The following is a 24,896-nucleotide window of genomic DNA, read 5'->3' on the forward strand; positions in this document are numbered from 1 at the left end:
AAGGGTCACTTTTATAAAGAAAAAGGGTCACTTTTTCGTAAAAATGTTCGATGTACAATAAAATTACTGTAAACCGGGGGCATGCAAAAGGAGTTGTTATGTCATATACTTTCTTTTTTACCAACAAAGTCTGTTGTTAAGACTTGTGTATTGTTAAAAAGATGGAAGAAAGTATGGACTCACATCTCTGTACTTGATTTTAATGAAATACCAGAATACTATCATACATCAGTGCCTTCATTGTGTGACAAGGCAAAAATTTGTTACAATAATTTTGTGAGCAAGGTTTTAGTTGAGAATGAAATCTCCTATCTACAATGTTTTCGTTACGAATTCTCTTGTGACGATGATATTGAAAACTACGAGTCATGGTTGAATGCTGTCAAGAAACGTGAATATTTTGAGCTTGATCTAAATTTTTATTTTGCTCGATCTCAAAGTTATAGGTTTCTAGAGTTGATTTGTGGTAAAAGGCTTACGATTTTGAAATTAAGGGGTGTGAAAATAGATGATACTCTAGAGTCTTTTCACCTACCGAGCCTTGAGGTCATCCACCTCACTAGAGTAGAGTTTAATGGCGATGAATATATAAAAAGGCTGATATCAAATTGCCCATCTCTCCAAGAACTACTCATCAGCGAATGTTTTGGTTTGGATGAGACATTGCATATGGAGTCTTTAACATTGAAGTCGTTAGAAATATGTAATACCGTAACTATGCAGGGACCTTCGAATATTATCATTAAAGCACCAAATCTTGAATACCTTAGTATTGAAGATGAAGTGGCACATTATATGGTTGATAATCTACCTTTGCTCACTGAGGCAAATTTTGATCTTTCGAATAAATATACCGATCTAGCTAATAAATTTAGAAGCCGTTATGATATAATTAATCTTATAAGCCACGCTTCCAAAGTAAGTACTTTGAGGCTTATAACTTCTGAGGTAAGTTTATACTCCTACAAGGCTACAAATTATATATTACGAGTATAACTTCTGAGGTAAGTTTATACTCCTTATTTTATTGTGTAGTTTTTAACTATTAATGTTTATTTAATTTGATGCAGCTTCTACTTAATTGGAAAGAGATACCAACTTTCGAGAACTTGACTCATTTGGAGGTAAAGGCCAATGATTTTACTTGTAAGTTACTAAAACGAGCTCCCAAGTTGATATCTTTGATATTTGAGGAAGTAAGTACATAAATACATAATTCTTTGTTTATTTTCCCTTCTTACAAAAATAAAATGAATTTGGATCTAATTGTGTCAAAATGTTGATGTTTGTTCATCAGGTTAATGGATTATTGAATCTCTTAATTCTTTAGCAATTGATGGATGTGGGTCGAGCCTTGAACATGTTACAGTCTCGTACGATTTGTATGATGTCAATTTGGTCGCGTGTATACTAAAGGCTGCAACAACCTTGAAGGAGATGACTATCATTATAGAATGTCCGTGTTCTTTAGGAAAGATAAAATTTCTTAAAAAGCTATTGACTCTTCCAAGATCCTCTCCATTCTGCACAATAGAAGTTTTCTTTTCAGAAGAAATAATGGATTCTTAAACAAACTCATCAACCAAATAGGCTACACTGGCTACATTGTTAAATTATTTTTTTGTTAAAAAATACCATTCTTATTTTCAAGATTAATGTTTTGTTTCAAATGTACCTCTTTGTCTTATTATTATTATTATTATTATTATTATTATTATTATTATTTGAGTATGTTATTAAACTTTGAAGAAACAGTGCACTAATCAGTTTAGACATTAAATCATACCTATTAGTATATTACACTGTGTGAAAGTGTAGCCGGATTACGCAAAGTGTTATATATGGTTTACAATGGACTACCTTATCAAATCAACAAATACTCCATAAAGAGATACTGATATATTCATGCAGAACCCTGAAGTTTAAACACGGCCAAATGCAAGTATATATAGTAGGCGTGTAGCATAAAGCTTTCACACTATCACTATTATTCATCCACAATTGAGGCAAAATCATAGCAAGAATGATGCTTAAATTATGTATATCAAATCCACGAATGAAAAGATCAAAAGAATATTTGGCATCTAACATACTGTTACAGGATGTCCAAACTGAATCTCCATATCCAGGAGTGCAAAGATGGGAAATAATGATACATCATAACTTTATTTGGAGGAGACACTAACTATTAAACTCTACATATTCTGGTTTTAACAATCTCCATGTAGAACCACTAATCACAACTCAAAACAATAAGACCATAATCAAATCCTTTAAGAGGAGCCACTTTGAATGCCAAGTAACCCTCTCACTGCCCGAGTAAGAAAAAAATTACATCTCCAGCGGTGGCAATGGAAACAGCAAAGATTAAGAGGCGAACCGCTTCTAGTCGGCTCTTGACTGACCAGCACGGGATGAGAGGATGATACCGACAATGAGACCGTACAAAGCCAAAGCTTCAGCGAAAATGAGGATAAGGATCATTCCAACGAAAAGCTTGGGCTGTTGGGCATTCGCTCTGTACCAAGAAGTAGGTTCATCAGAAGAATGTTAAGGGCAATCTAATATATATATATAAAGGGGAGTTTTTCCCCGAGTTTTTAGAGAGCCACGTAAAATTTAATTTTTTTAGCGCGCCATGTAAGCTTATGAATTTTAGTTGTAGCCAATTAAATAAAAGATTATTAATTTCTTTTAGAATTAATTAATTTAAATGCCACGCAAGGAAAATTGGCGAATGATATTTTTAAGTTTAAATTAATTAAATATAAAATATTATCTTTTGATATTATAAATTTTATCTAAATGTGTAACAAATTTTAGCACATCAATTAAAAAAATTATTTTAAAAAATTCTGAAAAAAAACCGTGCATCGCAAAGGAGAGTTTTTGGAGAGTTATGAGAACGTCCACGTAGAGCACATAAATTTTATAAAAAGATTATTTTAAAAATTCAAAAAAACCGTGCATCGCAATTTTTAAGTTTAATCTAATTAAATATCATGACTTATTTTAAAATAAGATTTTTAAGTTTATTTTTAAGATTTTAAAAAAATTCAAAAAATCATGACTAAAAATTGACGAATGAGATTTTTAATTTTAATCTAATTAAATATAAATTATTATCTTTTGATATAAGGAATTTTATCTAAATATGTAACAAATTTTAGCATATAAATAAATAAAAAAAAAAATATTTTAAAAAATTCAAACAAACCGTGCATCGCACGGGCTTCATCTAGTGATATATCTATTAGCAAATCAATGACTTCACAGCAAGACAGTCACACGATACAACAGACAAGGAAGAGTAAAACAGCTTTACAGCACAGGTTCAGATGGAAATTACTATAAGCATATCATTTCAGAGAAGAAAAAACTTAAACTAGAGGTAGAGTTTACAGTCATCAGAAATCATAGGACGCATAGAAATATGAGAAGTTGTATAGTGTACAATACAGCATATTTCAAGGAAGAGAACAGTAGCAAGTAAATGGAACAGATGATACCAACTGAAAGGCAAACCAGAGTAATCCATAATGGGAAAGCTAAACTACTGAAATTCAAACATGTATGTTCCTAATTCTACAAAAGCACAAAACGTAAGGCACAATAGAAATTAACTACAGAAAATCATACAAATATATATTTTTTAAAAACAAAAAAAAGAATGACCTAAACAGGCTAAAGGAAAAAACAGGAATGCCAGAAAAATAATAAATCTCAACTCTTCTAAAGAGTATGACCCAACGTAAAATCAAGACATGCCATCAGAACCATAATAGTATAGATAAGATCTAAAATAAGGTTAGCCCACCATGTCATATGCTCTCATTTGGTTTTAAATTAAATGGTAACCTAGGAAGTTGAAAGAACGATTTCCATTATAAATTTGGACTTAAGGAGTGTTATATGTCACTGATTGATTGTCAGAGAGATGTAGCATAACTATAAGTAGCATCATTAGATTTATAAATATGTGTACAACAGACACTTTTAGCAACATGCCCAATTAACTGCCAGCCAAGAAAATGTTCTAACTCCTGATTGCTCAATTGACTGCTAACAAATTAGATGGAAAAAAAAAATCCATTAAGCTAATTGTGGACAAATAAACACAAAACTATTTGTATATAGTAAAAATCAGACGGCCAGAAAGACAATAGTACAAATAACCTTATCAATAATCAGCAATACAGAACATAGACCACCAGTGTATAGCAAATTAATCAAGCACAAAACAATCTTGACAATAACATTACTCTCAACCTCAAAAAAAGGTTTTTTTTTTTCTTTCTGTTTTTTTGGGGAGGGGTGGGGGAGGGGGGGTTATTTGAAGATAAAATCACCCTTTACATCCAGTTAGGATAGTGAGTTAGCATTACAATCTTATGTTGGGAACTTGGGATAGTCTCAACTTCTCAAACATTCAGACAAAACAAGACTTACAAGAGTCAACAGCTCAATTTTCCATCATCAACATGCAGATGGTACTATGGGCAGGGATTACAGGTAGACTTAACTAAAATTATGATTAATGGTTTGATAGTACAAGAAGAAAATCGAACAGCAAAAAGACTAAATCTCATGACCAATACCTGGTCTAGTAATAAAATATTAGAGATGCATATTAATTTTAGATGAGATGAAGTCATGAATCCACTATTTTATAAACAACCAAGTCAAAAACAGGCTTTCCAGCTATATTTTATGAGGACCACTTCCTTGATAGTTTTACTCTTCAGTCTTAACACATAGCATTGACCTCATCAAATACTTACCACAACAAAAACAGATGCAAAGGAGTATTCAAGAAATCAAGGAACAATGTAAACAATTAAAACAAATTCCCAGAACCAGAACAGCTCAGCACCACTAAAAATCAACATTCTAACAACGCAACATACAATGGCAAGCTATTACTTCCATTGCAACCTAGATCCTATGAACACTGACAGAAAGATGAAAAATCAACAAACACAGCAACGAAGACATAAATTAGTATCAGCAAATATACTATACCCCCATCATTTCAGAAATCAAAACATTTCTAGATATCCGGGAAAAGTCGTCATCTATTCTTAACATAATGCCACTACTTCAATATACAATTGTAAATTCCAAAATGCAAATACTTAAATCATATCATCATATCCTTAATTAAAAGACACAGCTAGACTAGCAACAATCACAATGCTCCACCTAAAGATCCAAGAACAACAGATAGATAAAAACAACAATTCTAAGCAGATCCAATCCACAAAATCATTCCAATTCCCAATCAAACTAGATCAATCAATGTCATCAACAATCAAACGAAACGATACGAAAGTAGAAGATAGAGTGAGCGAGATATGTATATACCTAACACCAGCATCACCGACGATACCGATGGCCATACCAGCAGAAAGACCAGCAAGACCACAAGCAAGACCAGAAGAAAGATGAGCGTAACCATCAAAGAGGTAGTAAGATTTAGCCTTAGGGTTAATACCAGTACTAATGATAACAGCGATAATCAAACCATAAATACCCAAAACTCCAGCCATAACAACTGGAACAATCGATTTCATCACCAATTCAGGTCTCATCACTCCCATTGATGCCACTCCTACACCACTCTTCGCTGTTCCATACGCAGCTCCCATACCTTCAATCAATCATCAATCAATCAAAATCGAAATTCAATCAAATCAAAATCGAAATTCAATCAAGTAAACCCTAGATCTAAGCGAAATAAGCATTGAATTACATGAAATCGAAGAAAAGAATGGAGGAAATTAGGGTTTGACATACAGGAGAAGACGAGAGCAGCGGCGGCACCAAGGAAGCCGAAGAAGGGAGCGGTTTCATCGCCATTGAAGACAGCAGTAGACATGGTTGGATTGGATCTGAGAAATGGAGGTATAACAATGGCGATTGAAGGGGATGATTGTGAGAAGAAGAAGAGGAGAGAGAAAATGAATGATTATCAGGATTTTCTGGATGGGATCATCACTAACAAAAGAGGTTTTTATTTATTGGAGAGAGAGAGAGTACACGTGGTAGCAAGTAACAAGTCCGATTTGATTGATTTGTGTTTGGGTTATTATGGGCTATATGAGAGTTTTGGCCAAATTTTTACGATCTCCAACACACGTATTAAAACGAATTTGTTAGGGAAAAAGCTATTGTAAAAATTACTTCGTATAAAATTTGATCTCAAAAAATACGGTATTAAGATACGAATTGAAGAAAATTTACGTGACAATATTATTGTTTAAAGAGCAGTGATAGACTAATAGTTCATAGTAATATAATGTTGACTCGTAAAAGGAAAAATAGGCAAATAAATTGAGATAGATGGAGTACCATTTACATACCACAATTACTCAAAGAAAAAAAATTAAAAACATCAAGGTGGTGATTTATAAGTGTGTATATATATCCCCTAAAATCATAAAATCAAGGTGGTGATTTATAAGTGTATATATATATCCCCTAAAATCATTAATTGTTACACTAATTAGTACAGTACAATTATTTGAGACATCAAGTGTTTAACTACAATTATGACAAACACCTCAGCCAATATCAATATGTAGTCAATATGGTTGATACTTGATCCGGTGATCCCCTCACAAAAAAAAAAAAAAAAAAAAAAAAAAAAAAAAAAAGTGGTTGATACTTGATAAATACAAAGATGTCTAAAGTTTAGCAAAGGAGCTCAACTGTTTTCATTTCCAAGTTTTTATTGTATATGAATATATGATCATATATTTGAAATTGTCATTATTGTCTCAAATAAAAGTCCTTGTCAAAAAAATAAATAAATAAAAGTCTCACTACTTTTATTTATTTATTTTTTCAATCAAAATTTCCTTTTTTTTCCTTATTTATTGCACAAAATTCGTGTACAAAAGCAAATGAAACTTTTATATGAAGACAAAATGGATACAAAAATTCTATTGAGATATTTAGGAGGCAAAAGGGAAAAAAAAAATTATACACAAAGTATGATTTAATCATTTTACACAAACAACAACAAAGACTTAGTCCCAAAATGATTACGATTTAATCATTTTATACACACAAAAAAAAAGAAAGGCAGATTAAAATTCTTTAAAGTCGTGATGTGGGTAAAAGACTTGATACAACTGCACAAAACAGTTCTTCCCTATGAGAGCTCTGAGAACGACTGGGGGGGGGGGGGGTGATATTACTCCGTATTACAATTGGCACCTGTGCAAAAGATGTCCTACAATACTCATTTCATCTACATAATTGTCCCATCATGAGTCCAATCGAACTATCAACATAACAACAAATTCAATTTAAACTATCAACGTGACAACAATAAAATCTAGATAAAGGGAGTAAAAGAATTAAAATGTGGCGAAATATGGCAAAAAGTGTTCCTGGGACAAGAAACGGGAATTATTATTGATTCAAAGTTCTATGACATTTACACAGCATGCTATAATGCAATTACATAACTCGGGGAAATAGAAATGAGTATTCAAGCTCAGACTTCGCAACAGGAGAGGGATGCCTAACATCAGATCCGTTTTTCAAATCTCTAGCTTCCAAACGTTCTCACAAACAATCTGCATGCAGAATCACAATTAACAACTAAGATAATAGAAAAGAAGAGCAATAAGAGGACCTTATTCTGATCATCAACAACCCCCAGCAACGTCTCCACGCTAAAATGTGGAAATCCCTCAGGTTTTAGACATGAGAGGTCTGCAAGATAGTGCAAAGTAATGGCAGTTCATAATTACTGCATATATGCTACTGTTTATACTCTGCTCAATAAGTTAGCATAACATATTGTCACCTTGAACGATTTTCAGACATGGTTGGGAAACAAACCATGAGTATGCTCTTCCCATTTCTCAATCAACTATAAGGTAAAAAACACAACTTTACAACACTGATGGCCGGCCACATCACCTCTGCAAATAAAAAGAATTGCATGTCCACCTCTACTCGACTTGAATCATTGAAATTTTAAATGTAATTAATTCAGAACTCAAATTAAATAAAATATAAATACTTAACAAGCAGAAATCTTTATTACCCTCACATCAAAATTATAAAGCAGTAATAGCTATCTCATTTCAGTTTAACCACAAGTGCAGATCTGCAACTCTTTTGAGCGTTGAGGCCTGAAATGTCAAATGAAAGAATTGCACATAACAATCTCATTATTGATTAACTTAATTACTGACAATATACTCCTATTGGGAATCAATAGCCAGATACAATATTACGGATGCCCAGAAAAAGTTGGCACATTTCCTAATAGCATAATGGTTTATGAAAATACCTAATAGGTCACTACATATATTAAAGTGATTAGTAGAGGATTATGATGGCCTACCTATTTTAAAGGGTTTCGCTGTATAAACACACATCCTTAATCATGAAGGATTGGGAAAATGTGAGAGCGAATTGATGAAAGAGAAAGTACTTATTTGATCATTGATAAGTAAAGAATTTCTATAAATGAACTGAAATCTCATATCATCAAGAATCATTCCATACCATAATAAGTTCATAAGCATTAAGTAGAGATATCTAAGAAATTAATTTATTACCTATGCCATCATATACTTCCCCCCTAGTCCACCCAAGCAATTTCTAAAAAATCCCTAAAAGAATCAGGAATTTTTAGATGACAATTCTATTTTTCACTTACCTTGTGCGGAAGCCAAACCAACCACATCGTAGTTTGAGGCTAGTAGAGCTTGTTTACCATGCACGTAAATGATTTGAATCCATCCTTAGCCAAACAAATTGACTTCCATTGAGTCTATCTGAAGAAGGGACATAGAAAAGAAAAAAATAGTCTATAAGTAACATAAACTTCAAAAATATATTTCTTCGGAAAAAAAAAAAACTAAAACTTCAAAAAATCTATATCAGACAAGTTGCTCAAACAAACCAGACATATATTCAGACATGGATGACTTTCATCTACCATTCAATCAGTAAAAATAACATATCTTTCAATCTGCAATGATGGATATTTATTATATAACACCAAGGGCCAAAATACCTTTTCTCACCAGTTTAAAGTGTGTGTGCCTCTCATGCATCTCACTTGTGCCCGCAATTCAATTATGCATATCCAGTGTTTGAGATGCATATGATACACCCAGCCATAAGAAGGCATCAATGCATTTCCTCAAAAAATGATTCCATGATGTAGATGTGCATATCAATACATAAGGAAACATATAGGGTTTTTGTTTTCCAAGCCAGCACAAAACTTGTACCCTTGGTACCAATAGGAGGAAAAATATTTAATGATCTTCCCAAAGAGAAGAAAAGGTGTTGTATACTAATGGAAACAATCCTATTCTGTACAATGTTAAAAGACAAAACTGAGGTTTTCATCTATGAATAATCCCTGTGCAGAAAAAAAAAAAAAAATTAAACTAAAAAAATTTGGGGTGCTCTTTTCCACCCTGAGAAGTACAATTGGTGCAGAAGAAAAGAATGCATTCAAAAACCATGTTTTCTTCAAATGGAACCGGTCTCTATGGCAGATATGGAAGAGGTCGCAACACTTGCTTCACATAATCAGCAGAAGCCTAGACAAAGCTCAGACAGTACTTCTGTGAGAATGTCTGAACAACTTCAGAAATGCCAGAAAAGCTGCATAAATCCACCCACAATAGACAGCGGGAAATGCTCTGATCTGTTTCTCCTTTACATGAACAAGATTATATGAGCTAATTGTCTTAGGCAAATGCCAAAAGATGTGCCAAACAAAGGTTTCTATTGTCCACAATCCAACATCCCCAGTCACCAAGTGCTTTGATGGTTTGTATGTATTGCATACTACAGCAGCACATCAAGGCTTCACTACTGGCTTCATTGGCATGTGTCTCTCGATCAACTTGTCAACAAAAGCGCGAATCTGCAATTCACCAAGCAAAGAGATAGTATAAGTAATGATATAGAACAGCCATTCATATGATACTGCCCGCTAACATCGTCAATACCGATAATCATATAAGAACATTGTTACTTTTTTTAGTTTTAAATAGCATTGTTATTACTAAGCATATTACAGGTATAACCTTCAGGGCAGATAAATAGCACAACTTTCAACCACAACTTTGAGAACCGAAACAAGGGTAATGGGATTCTGCCTTTTGCCCCATTGCAAAACAAAGCCTCAAAGAAAGTCATTCAACAAATAACTACAACCCCACTTCTCAGTTAGCTTCCGCATTTTATAAGAAAGTATTCAAACCTATTTCATTAAGCTTAATCCAACAGGTGAACAAAATAAATAAATAAGAAAAACATAAAGAGGCAAAAGGACAACAGTAAGATGAAAGGCTATCAAAGAAGACATTCTATCCATCCGTAAATAATATAATATAAGTAGACCACAATTCATTAGGAGTGACTGAAAAGAAAATGACTTATATCAGTTATATGTACCATAACTATACCTCACTATATTAATTTTTTCATCTCAAGCCACCAAAGTAATATAATTCTGAATTTCTAAAAATCATTAAGAGTTGTAACGTGGGAAAGTACTAAGTTTAAGGGCAACTCTTGTTGGAAGGCTCATACAATATAGTTGTAGGTGACCAACTGTGTTTAGGGTTAAGTAAATATAACTTCTCTTCTGATCAAAGAATTTGGAGTAAAAAGACAATAGTAAGAAATACTATGGGAGTTTGTTAAAAACAAGAGGGAGTAAAAGTAGAAGATTAAGGCAAGCCATCACAATCAGATGAAGGCAAAGCTAGGTATTTACCAACCAAACAAATAAACAAACAAACAAAACGCACGAATGGCACCAGCTAAAAAGAAACTAAGTGTTACCTTATTCTTGCGCTTAAAATCAAGAAACTCACAGACAGCCATTGCTTTTTCGGCATCAGTTGTCTGCTCCATGACCTGAGAAATTAGACAAAAATGATGTCAATATATTGAAAATGGCACTTAAAACATTTGTGGGAAACTAAATATTCCCCTTGTACTATCTTGGTAGGGCGATAATAATATAAAATATAAAGTAGTGCTTGTATTGAAGATGGCTGTCAATTAAAAAATGTATCTGACCTTTGTTGCACTCTTTTTCATTATCGACTTATAACCGTCTTTATCAATCTTCCTCGCTTTGTACAAAGGCATGAGCAGCGAAGCTACATAATCCACAACACCCTGCTTAATATGCTCAGTTCCTATGTGCTGGTTAGCAGCCAAATCCTTGTTTATTGTCACCTGTGAAACAGAACTCTCATTAACCATTCCTTCTGGCTTCCTTGTGAGATGTCTTGACATTGTGCTTGAATCTTCCTCATCCTCAACATGTATGGAAGATTGATATTCATACTCAGCAGCTGCAGCCTGGCACTGCCATCTCTCAATGGCATGGTAGTCCTTTATCCCATCACTACCAGAAGAATCAACCCAAGCTTTAGTAAATGCAGTGCTGTCCCCAGCCGCACTTTCTCCAGAATTCTCTCTCAAGTTTAATTGGCATGCCATTTCATTTGAATGGCTCCGTTGTGATATGTTATCAGTAGACATTCTTGAATTGTCAATATTGGCACATGTAGCTGAAAAATCAACAGACCAATCTCTAACTCTACAATTTCTTGAGTCTATTTCTGATAAACAGTCTTGTCTTCCCAAAACACCACCAGACCATCTTTTTCGCTCAATATCATCCACTAGTGAATATTGCTCTCGCCTAGCAAACTTCTGAAAAGACGGTACCTTCGGTAACTGCATCATACTCACTCTAGCTTCACATGATGCATATGCCTAGCAATAAGCAACAGAAGTAATTGTTAAATTTAATGACAAACATACAATACCTAATTCTACCCCATCCGAAGATAAGTGATTACTATTATCAAAGGGCCAAATACAGACCATATAAACAGTGATGCCAGTTCAGAATTCAATTGATCTTTCAATATCTTATTAATTATGATGTATCTCACTTAAAAATTTAGTTTTGATACTTCTTGCTTTATCTTCTGGATTTTCAAACTAGTTAAGGCTCATAATATGAAAGCCCACATCTTTTGTACCAATTTCCTAAAGGGCATTAGCAACTAAACAAGGTCATAAACACATGCTTACAGTATACCTTCCTGATTTACTATAATTTCTAGTCATTTTCTTTTCCTTTTCCTTCCCTTATTGTAAGTTGTACCTTTCCATTTATACGCTGAACAGTGATAATTGGGGGTGGGGAGAGAGAGGAGCATACCTCAGCAGCTGCAGCCGCAGCAGCACGGGCAGCCTCTGCAGCAGCAAGAGCAGCCTGTTCTTCTTCTGACAATGGTATGTTCCCACCCTCCTCTAACTTGTTACCAGGTGAGCCATTTGAAATTTGTGATGCTGATGACCGAGCATCCATTTTTGAGCCAGTTGCATTTTCTGACTTCACTTGCTTAACAGCTAGCTTTTTTGAGCTTGAATTGACCTTATTTCCAGCCGCATAATGCTGCATATGTATAGGAGGTTTCCTTGAACCTGGATCTTTCCCTTTTGCTTTTGAAGAATCTGCATTTGTCATGTGCCTCAATAATTTCAAACCACCATTAGTAGCCTTCTCCTTACGGAAAACCTCAATCCACATGTGAACCAACTGGCTTGCGATGCTGCGTATGTCACGACTAGTATGAACGCAGACTTTCTCTTTGACAGTTTTTCCAATACCTACATTAAAAATCCAAAGAATTCATAGGTGAGATATCAGCTGAAATTACCACGTCGAATGCAGGAAACATACAGGCCATCCTAACATCACTACTAGTGCACATAGATCTTATTTTTGCAGGAACCAAAGCAAAAGTGAGTTGAACATTAGATGAGTTGAACATTTGTAAAAGAGATCTATACTGCAAACCAAATATATGCACAAAACTTTAAAAGTATTAAAATATACCTAAGCTGTCAAATGACAGAAAAGGTACCAATGAACAACTTTCTTTGATGTCTAGCGAAGTAGCTAGTAAAAGAGATTTAAACAACTTGCATATACCTGACAACCGGACAGCTACCAAGTCTCTGGAAACCAGCACAAGTATATGGACACAGAGACGCAGGAGTTGAGTTCCATTTTTTCCCATGGAATCCTGTCAATATGTAAGAGAAACGTTAAATTGCAATCTTAACAATCTCTCAACTTCAGTACTAGAGACTTCAAAGCAAAAATACAACATTAGCAATTGTTGTGTCTATCTTCCATTCAAGAGAAAAGGTGTCAGTACAAATCTCACCAATATCCACGAGTTGAGTACACCAAGCCCTTCTTTTGTCCCAGCAACAGACCTCAGAGATTCAACAGGAAGACTTAATAGCTCTTTCGCCAGACGCAATCGTCCAGCTAATGTTTTGGCACTAAAGAACATATCCTGAAGTAGACTTTCCCTAGCAAAAAGCTGGGATCTATCTGATGGGCTCTTATAGCGGACACTGGAGAGATCAATTGCATCAAGCCTTCTTGCAATGTCCTTAACTTCATTCTTCTGACTGCTTGATTGTCTCTGGGCAGCTTCAACAGCTTCTGCTTCTGCTGTGTAATCATTACCAGTAGTCAATAAGTCAATTATACGAACTGCCTCTCGCAGCCCACTCATCATTGCACCACCTACTGTATCTGGATGCTCTTTGCAGGTAGCTTCACCAGCAAAAAACAAACAATTCTCAACTGGTCTACCTATTATATCATAGTCTTCCCCAGAAGCTCCAACAGCAACATAAGAATACGCACCATAACTATAAGGATCTCTTCCCCAGTCCGTTACTACTGATGCAACTGGATCAGGAACAGCAGTATCACCGAATAGTTTACGTAGAACCCTTAAAGCATGATTTACATGATCAGAGGGGCTTATATTCTGTCCTTCTTTAGCTGCTTTACCAACAACTAATGCTATGAGAACAGGAGCTCCAACTGTTTTCTGGATGTTCCAGAACATAAAGCAGCGACCTCTTAGGTCAGAGTGCTCAGCCGTAGCTCCAAAGTAATCTACAGTATCATCCCAAAATATTTCAGGGAACTCCAGGACTACTTTATTGAGAACACCAAAACCCAGCCGCTGGATTGCTGAATGTTTCCACTGTGGCAATGGTGGAGAGAACTTAATGGATTCCGCTTTTAAGCAGCCAAGTGGCACAGTTATCAAGACGGCATCTCCGAAAAACTCCTTGCCACTGAAAGTTGACACTTTTACCTTGTATGAGCAATTATCAGATCCTACTGAGCCCATTGCACCATAAGAAATGTCAGCCACCACCTGGTTCAAATGGATGGAAAGTCCTTGAGCTATTGATTCCACAACAGCACCATAACCTCCTTTAATCATACAATGAGCACCCCCAAATCCTCCATAAATATCATCCTGGTTCCAATGAGGAAGAGATACTTCCTTCAGCAATGCAGCACAACCATACTCTAAGTGAGCGAAATGCCAATCCATAACTCTCCTCTCAAGAGGACTGAGTGTTCCATCCCTACCAACATTCTGCTCTGCAGGATGGTAGCCCTCAGAACCCATTTCATGATTGACAGTGCCAGTCAACGGCCGCAGTATTCCATATTTTCCATTGTCTGTTTCAGAAAGGATTTGACGACGTCTCTTAAGACCATACTCTAAACCATCTTCAAGAGACATTCTTGTAGCACTTTCTCCTTTTTTTGAAACAACAAACACCATATCATCGAGAAGACTATTAAACTCCGCTTCTAAAGCTTCATCAACATCCGGAGGAACCTTTTGACCAGTACTGATATCATAAAGTGGACAATCACTGTTTAGTATTGTCAGCTCAAGACCCAACTGAGCGCAAATCAAAGATGAAGGATCTGGACGTCTTTCACTAGCCACATCAGCCTCAACTCCCGTAATAATGCTCGCCCCAAGATCCACAGGAACTGAAAGTGATGAGCGGTCGGTGTAAACCCGACCACCTATCCTACTCCTCGCCTCAAGTACAATGACAGAAAAACCTTGTCTTTGCAAATGGCGTGCTGCAGTTAAACCTGCAGGCCCAGCTCCCACTACTATGATCCTTTTCTTGCTTTCCAAGTCACATGTATTTGCCTCCAAATGCTCATGAGCCATTGGCAGACAAGGGTCTACAGCATTATCAAGACTCTTCCCCAGTATACCAGCAGTTGAGAAGTCTGATTCAAGATTTTCTGTAGATGCTTTCTCATCAATGCATTGCTCTTCAGGTTCCCCTTCACCTTGGCATTCATCAAACTGCTTATCAGATGGATCAAGTATAATTTCAACACCAGCTTTCACATCTTCTTCTGTGGGGTTCTCATGAGCTAAAGCAACACCATCCTCTGCCTTAGGGAATGTATCAAGGCTTTTGACCTGACCAAGGATAAAAGATACCCCGTCTACTGAGTCAGCAACAGAAGCCCCAGAACCTCCCTCAAATTTTTTTTCTCCTAACAGTTTATAATTCCCTCTAGATTTGGGCTCTGCCTTCTCTTTGTTAGCAGCAATTCCAGCATTTATATATCCCTGTTTTAAGTATTAATGAGAAAAGACAAAAGGGGAAAATCAGAAAAGAAGAAATAAAATTGTGATGGAAGAGATGATGGAGAAAGATGAAGCTGATAAAATCCAGTAAACACTACTCACGCTTTGGTCAAGAAATGAGTAGATATCCCTCAGCAAGGAAGCACGCTGAGGTTCATCATCAGATGGAGTTGCAGCAATGCCACAATCAGCAAGAGGCAACACACGGGTAACGTCCTTGTTCCAAAGACTCAAAATCTTGTTTCTGCATTGCATCAAACCAAGAATTCCAATTGAAATAAATTTTTAAAGGATTAGATACAAACATAAAACATGCAGACATATCACAACAATTCTGGAAATCCTAATATTTTAATCAAACTAACATTCAGAGTTAAAAAAACAATGGTGTCAAAAAATCGTTTCTCATAAAGCAGGTCTGTCATAAGTATGCCTTGAAATATACATAAATTAACAGGACAATGATGTCTACTTTCACATTCCAATAATATAATGGCTTTCTCACATGGAAGAAACAAAATATAATTTCACAACAAAAACCAAACATCTCAAGATTAACAATCAAAAGACCAAAATACAGCACCTGGAAGAACTTTGTCACAATAAAGATAATATGGGGGAATGATTCGAAACTAATCACAACCTGAAAATTAACTAGCACATTAAGTAACGCTACAGCGATCCAGTTCTAAACAAAGTACTAACCTGCATTCCAAGTATTCTTGCAATCCACCTTTGCGCTTCAAGACCTCCTTGAATTTAATCTTCTCCACAAGACCAACTGCGCGAGCTTTGAGACCAACTGACACTGCAGCAGCTCCACCAACCTCAAAGTCAAGGCCTGCATTTGGAGAAGAATCAATTCTCTCCTTTGACTGAGAGCCCAGGTCTCTATCTACAGGATGGTACAAATCAAGAGAGCCGTGCTCATGCATCACAACCTCCCAAGCAACATCACCTTCATAAGCCATGTCGCCATCTTTCCGCTTTTTCGCTCTCCGGACAGCACGATCATTCAACACGGAATTACACTGGTTGTTGGACTCCGGAAAGCATCCAGAATTTTCTTGATAAGTGTCATTCTCACCTGGTGTGATGGGTTGGGAGGGCAAAACTCCATTGGCTCCTTCATTGACATTGATCCTGATGAGAGCATCACCTTCATTACTTTGATCAGAAGCACAGACTGGACCAGCTCTTGAAGTGTCCATATCATGCTGAATACAGTCATTATCAGATATAGCAGTTGCCTCACACTTGGTCGGTCCACGTAATTCTTCCACAAAATCTGATTTGGAGCAGGGAGCATCATTCACCTTGCTTCTAGCATTTAAGGGCACAAAACTCCCAACTCCATTCTGGGGTTGGGCATCTTGAGAACCAGAAATATGTTGATTAAAAGCCTTTGCAACAGGAAACCTTGTTGCATCTTTTTCACAGATTTTATTTGATAAGACAATTTGAGGCTGCTCCTGGACTATTTCAGCCTCCTTGCAAGATTCACCAATTTTGATTTCTACTCTATTTAACTCAGAAGAAGCAACTAATTGGGAAGCTGGATATGAATGGTCCACATCAGAGTTGCAAGTGTCAAGTTCCGTACTTATATCAGTAATCATACTATCAATATGTGCAGGATCCTTGATTGGTACATTTCCAGACCCTTTACCAAGTAAAGTGTCTAAACCCTGATCTCTCACTAATTCACAGTGGGGAGCAATGGAGCTGATTCGGCCACTGTCAATAAGATAATCTTCTGATTTATGACTATTACTTCTACATTTTGCATCTGAAAGAGAGTTCTTTTCAGCTGTAGATTGAAAATCTATGGAAACTCCCTTCCTAGAGTTTGAAACAGAAGCAGCACGCAACTTCTTGCGTACACCAGACTGCGTGTTTCTTAAAAAGGAGGAAAGAGAATCTGTCAAATTGTCATGTAAAGGGCTAGTAGATGCACCTTCCTTCTCCTCTACCTGATCACCTAATGCATGGTTATCTGGTACCTCACTGTCATCTCTATCTGCAGAAACCCTGTGACTCTTTGCAGCTGAAGAAGTCTTGGACCTCATATCCTTCTTCTTATGTTTGTTTTCCGGGCTCATCAAACCTTCCCGTCTCTTGACCTGGTTCTCTGATGAATTACCATCCAGAATCTCAATGTCATCTGCTTCAACAAGCACTCTTGGACTCTTTTCAGCTAATGCAGCCTTGGACTTCTTACTTTTTTCTTTTCGCTTCTTCTCTGACTTTTGACTTATACTTAAATCTGAAACCACATCACAAGCTTCATCCTCAGCACCTTGGACCAGCTTAGTTACGAGACCCTCATCCTTCTGTGAAGCACTAAGACATTCATCTGCAAGTTCGGCCAATTTCGATACCAAGTCCCTCTTCACTAAACTCCCAGGACCACTATCTTTCTTAGGACCCTTCAACTTCTTCCTAAAGCTTGCCAAGGTATCCTCCATTCCCCCTAAATCTCCATCTACAATCTTACCCTTAACCCCTAACTCCTTACCCCTCTCACCATCCGATCCCAACTTAACCTTCTTCGGGTTTCTTTTGCTTTTCAACTTGAACAATGCCCCAATTGGCTCATCATCATCAGAATCTACATTAATCTCAACCCCTTTAGACCTCTTTTTGAGGCCAATCTTTTTATCTTCACCATCCATATTCTCCCTCACCAACCCTAACTTTCACAGCCCTCCTTTCCTAACCCTAACCAAACACCTGGATCAGCAAAAAACATACAACCCTTTAATTTTAATCAATTTGGGGCATTTCCTATCTCCATACCCCAATCATTCACTCCCACAATTCAGCAAATAAAAAATTATTCCTCAGCAAAATCAACAACATTCAATCATTCCAAGCAACACCCAGAATTCCAAAAACAAACCCCAAATCAATCTCCACTGCTAAAACAAAGTATTCTAATTCCTCCAAATATAAAAACCCTTTTCCTGTATAATGCCAATGAAAACAAACAAAACAACAATTCATAAACTAGGGTTTAAAAGTTCTAGAGTAAGAAAAATACTGAAAAAAACAAACACAAAAAACGAAAAGGGGAGATCAGAAATTACCCAAACACACAAATGGAGCAATTTTCCCAATTGAAATTCTCGAAAAACTGAAGCTTTAGATGTTAAAGCTTTGATATAGCAGAACCAGAACACAGAAATTTCACCTAAAGTGAAGAAATATAAAGGGAGTATTTTTATATCTCAATGAATTTTTTTGGGGAAGAATATAACGCATGTGTATAAGTGTTTACTGGGAGGGAAAAGAAAAACGAGGCCTTTGTGTTTTAGGCAGGAGAAACAAAGGAGAGAGAAAGTGGAGTCAGCGAAGAAGAGAGAGAGAGAGGTGGAAAGGTGTTTTGTACTTATGTCTTCAATTCAATTCTTCAATATCCTTGTTGATTCTATGAGATTTTGAGATGTTATTGTATTAATGAAATTTGATGGTTGTTAGTTACCACTAATAAGTGAAATTGGTGTGGAAGATCGATGATGGATGATGTTGAGTACGACGTTTGATTTACAGAAAGGGGTAATCAAGGTGGTCGTGATGTGAAGTGTATGGAAGCTTGTGGTGTGTGATGGTGTCGTGAATAGAGTTATCGTGGAAGTTGAAGTGTGATTTTCTGGGGAAGGTTAGAAAAGATGGTGTGGATGCTCTGTTTTTAATGGCGGATGGAATTGGGATTGGGAATCAGGTAGAGTGGTTCAGAAGAATGGCGGGTTATTGTTTTGAGGTGTAATCAATTGATCGTGATGTGAAGTGTATGACAGTTGGTGATCTGTGATGACTGTTGCGTATAAGATATAATGGTGGCGCGAAAACAATCATCCTCATAGGGTAATCGTTGATGACAGTTGTGTATAAGATACAGTGGTGGCGCGAAAGCAATCATCCTCATATAGTAAATGTTGATGACAGTTGCGTATAAGATATAACGGTGGCGCGAAACTAATCATCCTCTTATGGTAACTTAACCAGCAGTTATGAAAGTCGTTATGAGTATTACGTATTCGATAAAACATGAAATTTGCATTGAAAAAAAACGAAATAATGTATAGTTGTTTACCGCCAAAGGAATAATCAACTAATCGCGATGTAAATTACATGAATAATAGTGATTTATGACACTAGTTGCATTAAAGAAATAATGGTAGTTCTTAGTAATAGATATGATTTATAATTGCAAAGTATACTCGTTAAAGCAATTGTGGGTTGTATGAAGCTAGGGTTTGTGGTTAATACTGCAAAGTGTGTATAAACTATATCTTAGTAGCGCGAATGGTAATTGTTAGTAGACAATATGGAAGAAGTTTTGTGGAGGTTGTGTGTTACATGATTATCGAGCTTGACATTGCAAATGTATAAAACATGTATTAATTGAAGAAATTTAGTTGATTAGTCGTGAATTAAAGTGTTTGTTTGATTTATTTATAAAAACAATCACGTGAAGAAAATGGCACCAAAATAGCCACTTTGACAACGTAAAGAAGTATTAGCAAAAGAAACAAAGGATTTTATATAGGGTGTGTGTTGATTATTTCCCGAGATTATCATTGAAAATTGTACACGTTGACAATCTTACAAATATGATGAAATGAAACAACGCCATTGTAACGCCCCGACTTTTAATTGGCGTTACCGGACCGTACTTAATGCGTCATTCGCAGCGGAAATTAATTAGCCATAGATAATTCTTTACTCATCATACGCAGCGGAATCAATCATATAGATAATCTCATAATCACCAGTGGGTTATGGGCCCATAAATAAACATACTCCTTAATAAGAAAATTCAATAAATTAATACAACTCCAGTCTTCCTTACTGTAATAAAATAACCAATCTATCTCAGCTCTCGATGATCCATAATACATAAGCATTGATTCAATAATCCCTCAACTATGTGGACTCCTTTAATCCTTTTTGCCCTTGATTAACTTGATCTCCGTCATCATTATCCCTGTAATTATCCATAAAAATAGAAAACAGAGAAAACACAGGAAAAATCCAAAAATGAGTGGAAAACTCAGTAACATTACTCTAGCTCGTAAAACCGTTTTTCTTTCAAAATCATTTGAGCACATATCTTATTCCTTATGCATTCATAGTTGTTCAGAAATAATATAATATCATTATTTTAAAAAGTTGAGTCGGCAAGGATCATTCCCTTTACATAAGATCATAGGTAAGCACAGGTTTTGGACATAACATAACCTTCATTCGTGTGGGATTAATTCCCCATTTCATTAACATACTTTCCTCCACCTATAACTCACTTATTTTCTATGTTCAGTTCATTTTCCATTGTCGACAAATGTAACCTCGTATCATATTAAATCATTTCTGAACAACTTTATACCTCATATAAATTCATAGCATGTTGGCACAATTCATAATCATTCATTCGTAACACTTAATTGAATAAAATAATCATTAGCGTTAAACATTTAACAGGGGCATAACATAACAGATCACATCCACATATCTTATAGATTAATAAAATAACTAGAAATACTTGTTATTCATAGCATTCTTATCATCTTGTACGATGGTAAAACATCTTTATGAACGATCGTACATATCAGGATATCGTAAAACTCATTAATAGAGTATCCTTGTGAGTTCTCATAAGTCCTTTAACAAAATTCAAGTATTCGTAATCTTTTTGGTGGACATGCTAGTCGCTGGACAGTATGACATGGCGGAACGTCTTCCGCGATGGGCTGGTGCCCATAACATAGAGCTGGTGCTCGACATAGTTGGGCAGGTGCCCCATGGGTACATGCATTGCATGACCGAAACATAACATATACTGCCAGACGGACTAGGGCTTTCACTTTCATTTATCATGTTGTGTACCTTTTAATAATTTATTCGTAGATTATTAACATACTTTCAAGAGATCCACAAACCAATAGAACATTGTATATATATAAAATCATTCAGATAATCATAAGACTGAAATAATTCAATAAACATGTTTAACATATTGCAAGTTATTCAAAATATATAAAAGGATATAAAAGACATGTCATGTCATTTGCACATACCACGCTTTTAAATCATAACATGCCAAACATACCATACATGCATACGTATGATACAATAACATGTCATTAAAATTACGCACGTGCACTCATAATAACTAGATATAATTGTCACACATACAGGTCTAAACACATGCAGTAGCTAAACATAATAGTTACAGATACGGAACTGAACACAATTGCAAAACATAATGGTTACACACACAGGGCTAGACATAATTGCTAGACATAATGATTACCTCATTTGATCATCTTTAATCATCTCACTTAGCTTATTCTCCCATAATTTTCATCCGAGCTCTTAACCTCCATCATTAGATTCTCATTGCTATGACTCATTCGATCACACCCAGTAATAATAAATATTCATTAGTAACCTCTCAATTCAAAACCTTTGACAGAACCAATATAAACTTATCTTTATAGAATAAAACAAGTATTACATTACTAGAGTAAAACAAACACTACTATGAAAATAGGTACTACTAGTCTACTACTATTCATATTACTAGTAGAGAAATAGATTAAAATCATATATACTACTACTATTCATATTAGTAGAGTAAAAGGATTCAAAACTCAAATCTCTTTAATAATTTAAGTATGAAAGCAATAACAAGACTCATTTTAGAGAATTAATCATACGAAATACAGTAAAATCATTTCTTATGTCAAGTGATTATTTTAGATAATAAACAAGTATAAAATAGCATAACATAGGTACTACTCCTGTTATTATTATCAAGGAAAAATAATAGTGAAATCCAAAGTATGAAATCATTCTCATAAGAGTCATAACTAAAATTAAAAGTAACAAAGTAAACTTACTTTGGTGATATTGAAAAGAAGTAGGTTCAATTCAAGAACTTGGTTTTAAAAGACCACTTGTGTCTCGGTAAGAACAGAACATATATATCACGAACATGGAGAAAGAAGAAGAGTGGGCTACAATCAGAGGCCGCGTCGGGGTGACTTGTCAACGGCAAGGGAGGGGTGGCACCGCCTTGAACAAGTACGTAAGGGGTGGCGGTGGTTGTGATAAAGCTATTAGTGATATTTCTTAATTTAGCCGTCGAACTTTTTGGCTATTCTTATACTTGCTGCTAGGAAGAAAGAAAGGATAATGACCAAGTTTGCTAAAGATAATCATAAGTTTTTAAGCAACAAATAGCAAGAAAGCAAAGCTAGACTAAGCTAGTTCATTGCTTAGCCGTGAAGAATGGAAGTAAAATGAAGAGGCAAGCTTTGTCTTTTGCGAGCAAGGACATAACGGTCATTTCACTATCTCGGGTAAAAATAAAGATCCGATGCAAATCTTTCAATATTTGACAAAACATAAAAATATGACTTATTAACCCGAAATACATTTTAAAATAATTACTTTGCTTCGTATAATTAGCTTCCGAAATAATATAATCATAAAATAAGATTAAGACTAAAATAGTCATGCTTGGTAAAACATAAATTAAACTTTAATTAGGCTAATAAAATAAAATTAGAGTATGATAAATCAAGTTTTAAAATCTCGGGTATTACAGCCATGTATATGGAGAGAATATGGAAGAAAAAGAAAACTGCCATGTGGCATGTCCAGCGAAGTGACAAAGTTGACGAAGGCGTTTATTTATAATTAATAATATACTTAGAATCTCATAGAAAACGGAGAGAAAATAAGATTTGTGTGGGGGGTGAGAGTAAGGGCAAATTGGATATTTCATAGGGCAATATGAAGTAATATTAGGTGGTAAATAACAATACACCAATCTTAAATAGAGAGGTACAATAATTTGTATGTCCAAGAATAATTATTCTAATAATACAAGAATAATTCTTTACCAAATTAAGAACAATTATTGTAGTACATGTATTTAATAGGCATCTGAAAGGAATGTTGTAAATCAATTGCCAAATTTAAGGGTAAAAGTTAATGCTTAATACTTGAGACTAATCATAGACTTAGGCCTCGTTCACTACTTCACCTTATTTTTGCTGAACTGAAATTATTTTTGATGAACTGAAATTATTTTTACTGACTTTCTTTTGTAATTCTTCTTTAAGAAAACTGAATTTTAATGACCTGCCTTATTTTTATTATTTTTACTAAACTGAACTTATTTTTACTAAACTGAAATTACTTTTTTTAATTTAATTTTTTTTTTTAAGGTGAAGTGAACAGAGCCTTAGACCTCTATTTTATTCTTCTTTTTATTCTTTTTTTTTTTGACAAATCTGTTTTGTTCACCTTGTATTGCTAAATTGAAATTATTATTTAATCGCTCAACCTATGTTATTTTTACATAACTAAATTGAAATATGCTAATCTATATAGGTGAAGACATGAGCCTGCCACGGGTTATCATGACTAGGAAGATGATATGGTGCCTTGTCATTCCTTGAATAATTCTTATAATACCAATTTAAGAGGATGTTTAAGGTGATTAATCACCACCATTATTCTCTTGATAAATAACTCTCATAACCCCCCATTTAAGAGGACGTTTAAGGTGATAATTCACCTCCCTTGATGCTTGGGATTCTTTTTCCATGTTCTTTCATGTTTCTCTATAAATAGAAGAAGAGTTTTTTTTTTTTTTTTTTTTTTCCTCCTAATTTTTACACTTGAAAAATACATCAAGCATAATAGTCTAAGCACATTCTCTATTGGGCATAAGTTACTTGATAAATCTTCCACCCAAAAGTGTCTTTATGTGGAAGTGGTGTGTTTACCTTAGGGTTCGTGCCGACGAATACAATTGGTCACATTGGTTGCGCCGAAAATTTGTTTTCAAGTCAGTGATTTGCATCACGATGCACCGATATTATTTTATTGTTTGTGATATTATCTATTTTATCTTACTTAAATGTTTTTATACTGTTTGTACTAGATTACTCCTTTATTTACAACAAATGCAACTAATTTAATCTATATTTGTATTTTATCACAAATTTTTATTATAAAACCTCATTTATAATATGCATATAATGACCTGGGGTATTATTCGGGCCAAAGAGCCTGTTCTCATTGACTGAACTCAGCTGAACCGAACTGAACTGAACTAAAATGAATATTTTATAAGAGAAGGAAATTGGGAGCTGAACTGAACTGAACTAAGCTGAGCTAAACTGAACTGAATTTCAACACAAGAGAATAGACCCAAAAACTAGTTCAAAATCCTAAAAAAGGCCCTTGAACTGAATAGATCTAATATGGTTCGAATTAGCAAGACCCGACTCAAACACCCGATTTCACAGCCCTCGAGGCCTTTGACTAATAGACCCTAAAAGC

General features: G+C 35.3%; 2 protein-coding genes and 1 long non-coding RNA gene across 3 annotated transcripts; all 3 read right to left on the reverse strand.

Moving 5' to 3' along the window:
* Positions 1-2,015: 2,015 nt before the first annotated feature.
* LOC145613309 (V-type proton ATPase 16 kDa proteolipid subunit) lies at positions 2,016-6,000 on the reverse strand. Its single transcript, XM_081668394.1, has 3 exons — positions 5,797-6,000; positions 5,365-5,650; positions 2,016-2,518 (listed from the first exon to the last, which is right to left on the reverse strand). The coding sequence occupies exons 1-3, from the start codon at positions 5,876-5,878 to the stop codon at positions 2,386-2,388; spliced, it is 501 nt and encodes a 166-aa protein (XP_081524520.1). The 5' UTR covers positions 5,879-6,000; the 3' UTR covers positions 2,016-2,385.
* A 1,404-nt stretch (positions 6,001-7,404) lies between these two features.
* Positions 7,405-18,936, reverse strand: LOC145613399 (lysine-specific histone demethylase 1 homolog 3-like). Its single transcript, XM_081668498.1, has 9 exons — positions 18,623-18,936; positions 16,239-18,499; positions 15,636-15,777; positions 13,254-15,515; positions 13,016-13,109; positions 12,239-12,690; positions 11,077-11,784; positions 10,837-10,911; positions 7,405-9,910 (listed from the first exon to the last, which is right to left on the reverse strand). The coding sequence occupies exons 2-9, from the start codon at positions 18,206-18,208 to the stop codon at positions 9,845-9,847; spliced, it is 5,769 nt and encodes a 1,922-aa protein (XP_081524624.1). The 5' UTR covers positions 18,209-18,499; positions 18,623-18,936; the 3' UTR covers positions 7,405-9,844.
* A 1,334-nt stretch (positions 18,937-20,270) lies between these two features.
* Positions 20,271-21,963, reverse strand: LOC145613167 (uncharacterized). The gene is made up of 2 exons (XR_014106882.1): positions 21,850-21,963; positions 20,271-20,523 (listed from the first exon to the last, which is right to left on the reverse strand). It is a non-coding gene; the product is annotated as an uncharacterized LOC145613167 (long non-coding RNA).
* Positions 21,964-24,896: the final 2,933 nt, after the last annotated feature.

Source organism: Chenopodium album, chromosome 25 (assembly GCF_948465745.1).
Source record: "Chenopodium album chromosome 25, dcCheAlbu1.1, whole genome shotgun sequence".
In the NCBI taxonomy this organism is placed as follows: domain Eukaryota; kingdom Viridiplantae; phylum Streptophyta; class Magnoliopsida; order Caryophyllales; family Amaranthaceae; genus Chenopodium; species Chenopodium album.

Excerpts from the sequence above, each read along its gene's own strand:
- LOC145613309 (XM_081668394.1), bottom strand. The coding sequence starts at position 5,878 with ATGTCTACTGCTGTCTTCAATGGCGATGAAACCGCTCCCTTCTTCGGC. Across the intron at positions 5,651-5,796 it reads CGCTGCTCTCGTCTTCTCCT|GTATGGGAGCTGCGTATGGA; the intron begins GTATGTCAAACC and ends GATTGATTGAAG. Across the intron at positions 2,519-5,364 it reads GTCGGTGATGCTGGTGTTAG|AGCGAATGCCCAACAGCCCA; the intron begins GTATATACATAT and ends TTCTTGGTACAG.
- LOC145613399 (XM_081668498.1), bottom strand. The coding sequence starts at position 18,208 with ATGGATGGTGAAGATAAAAAGATTGGCCTCAAAAAGAGGTCTAAAGGG. Across the intron at positions 13,110-13,253 it reads TACTCAACTCGTGGATATTG|GATTCCATGGGAAAAAATGG; the intron begins GTGAGATTTGTA and ends ACATATTGACAG. Across the intron at positions 12,691-13,015 it reads GGTAGCTGTCCGGTTGTCAG|GTATTGGAAAAACTGTCAAA; the intron begins GTATATGCAAGT and ends TTTTTAATGTAG.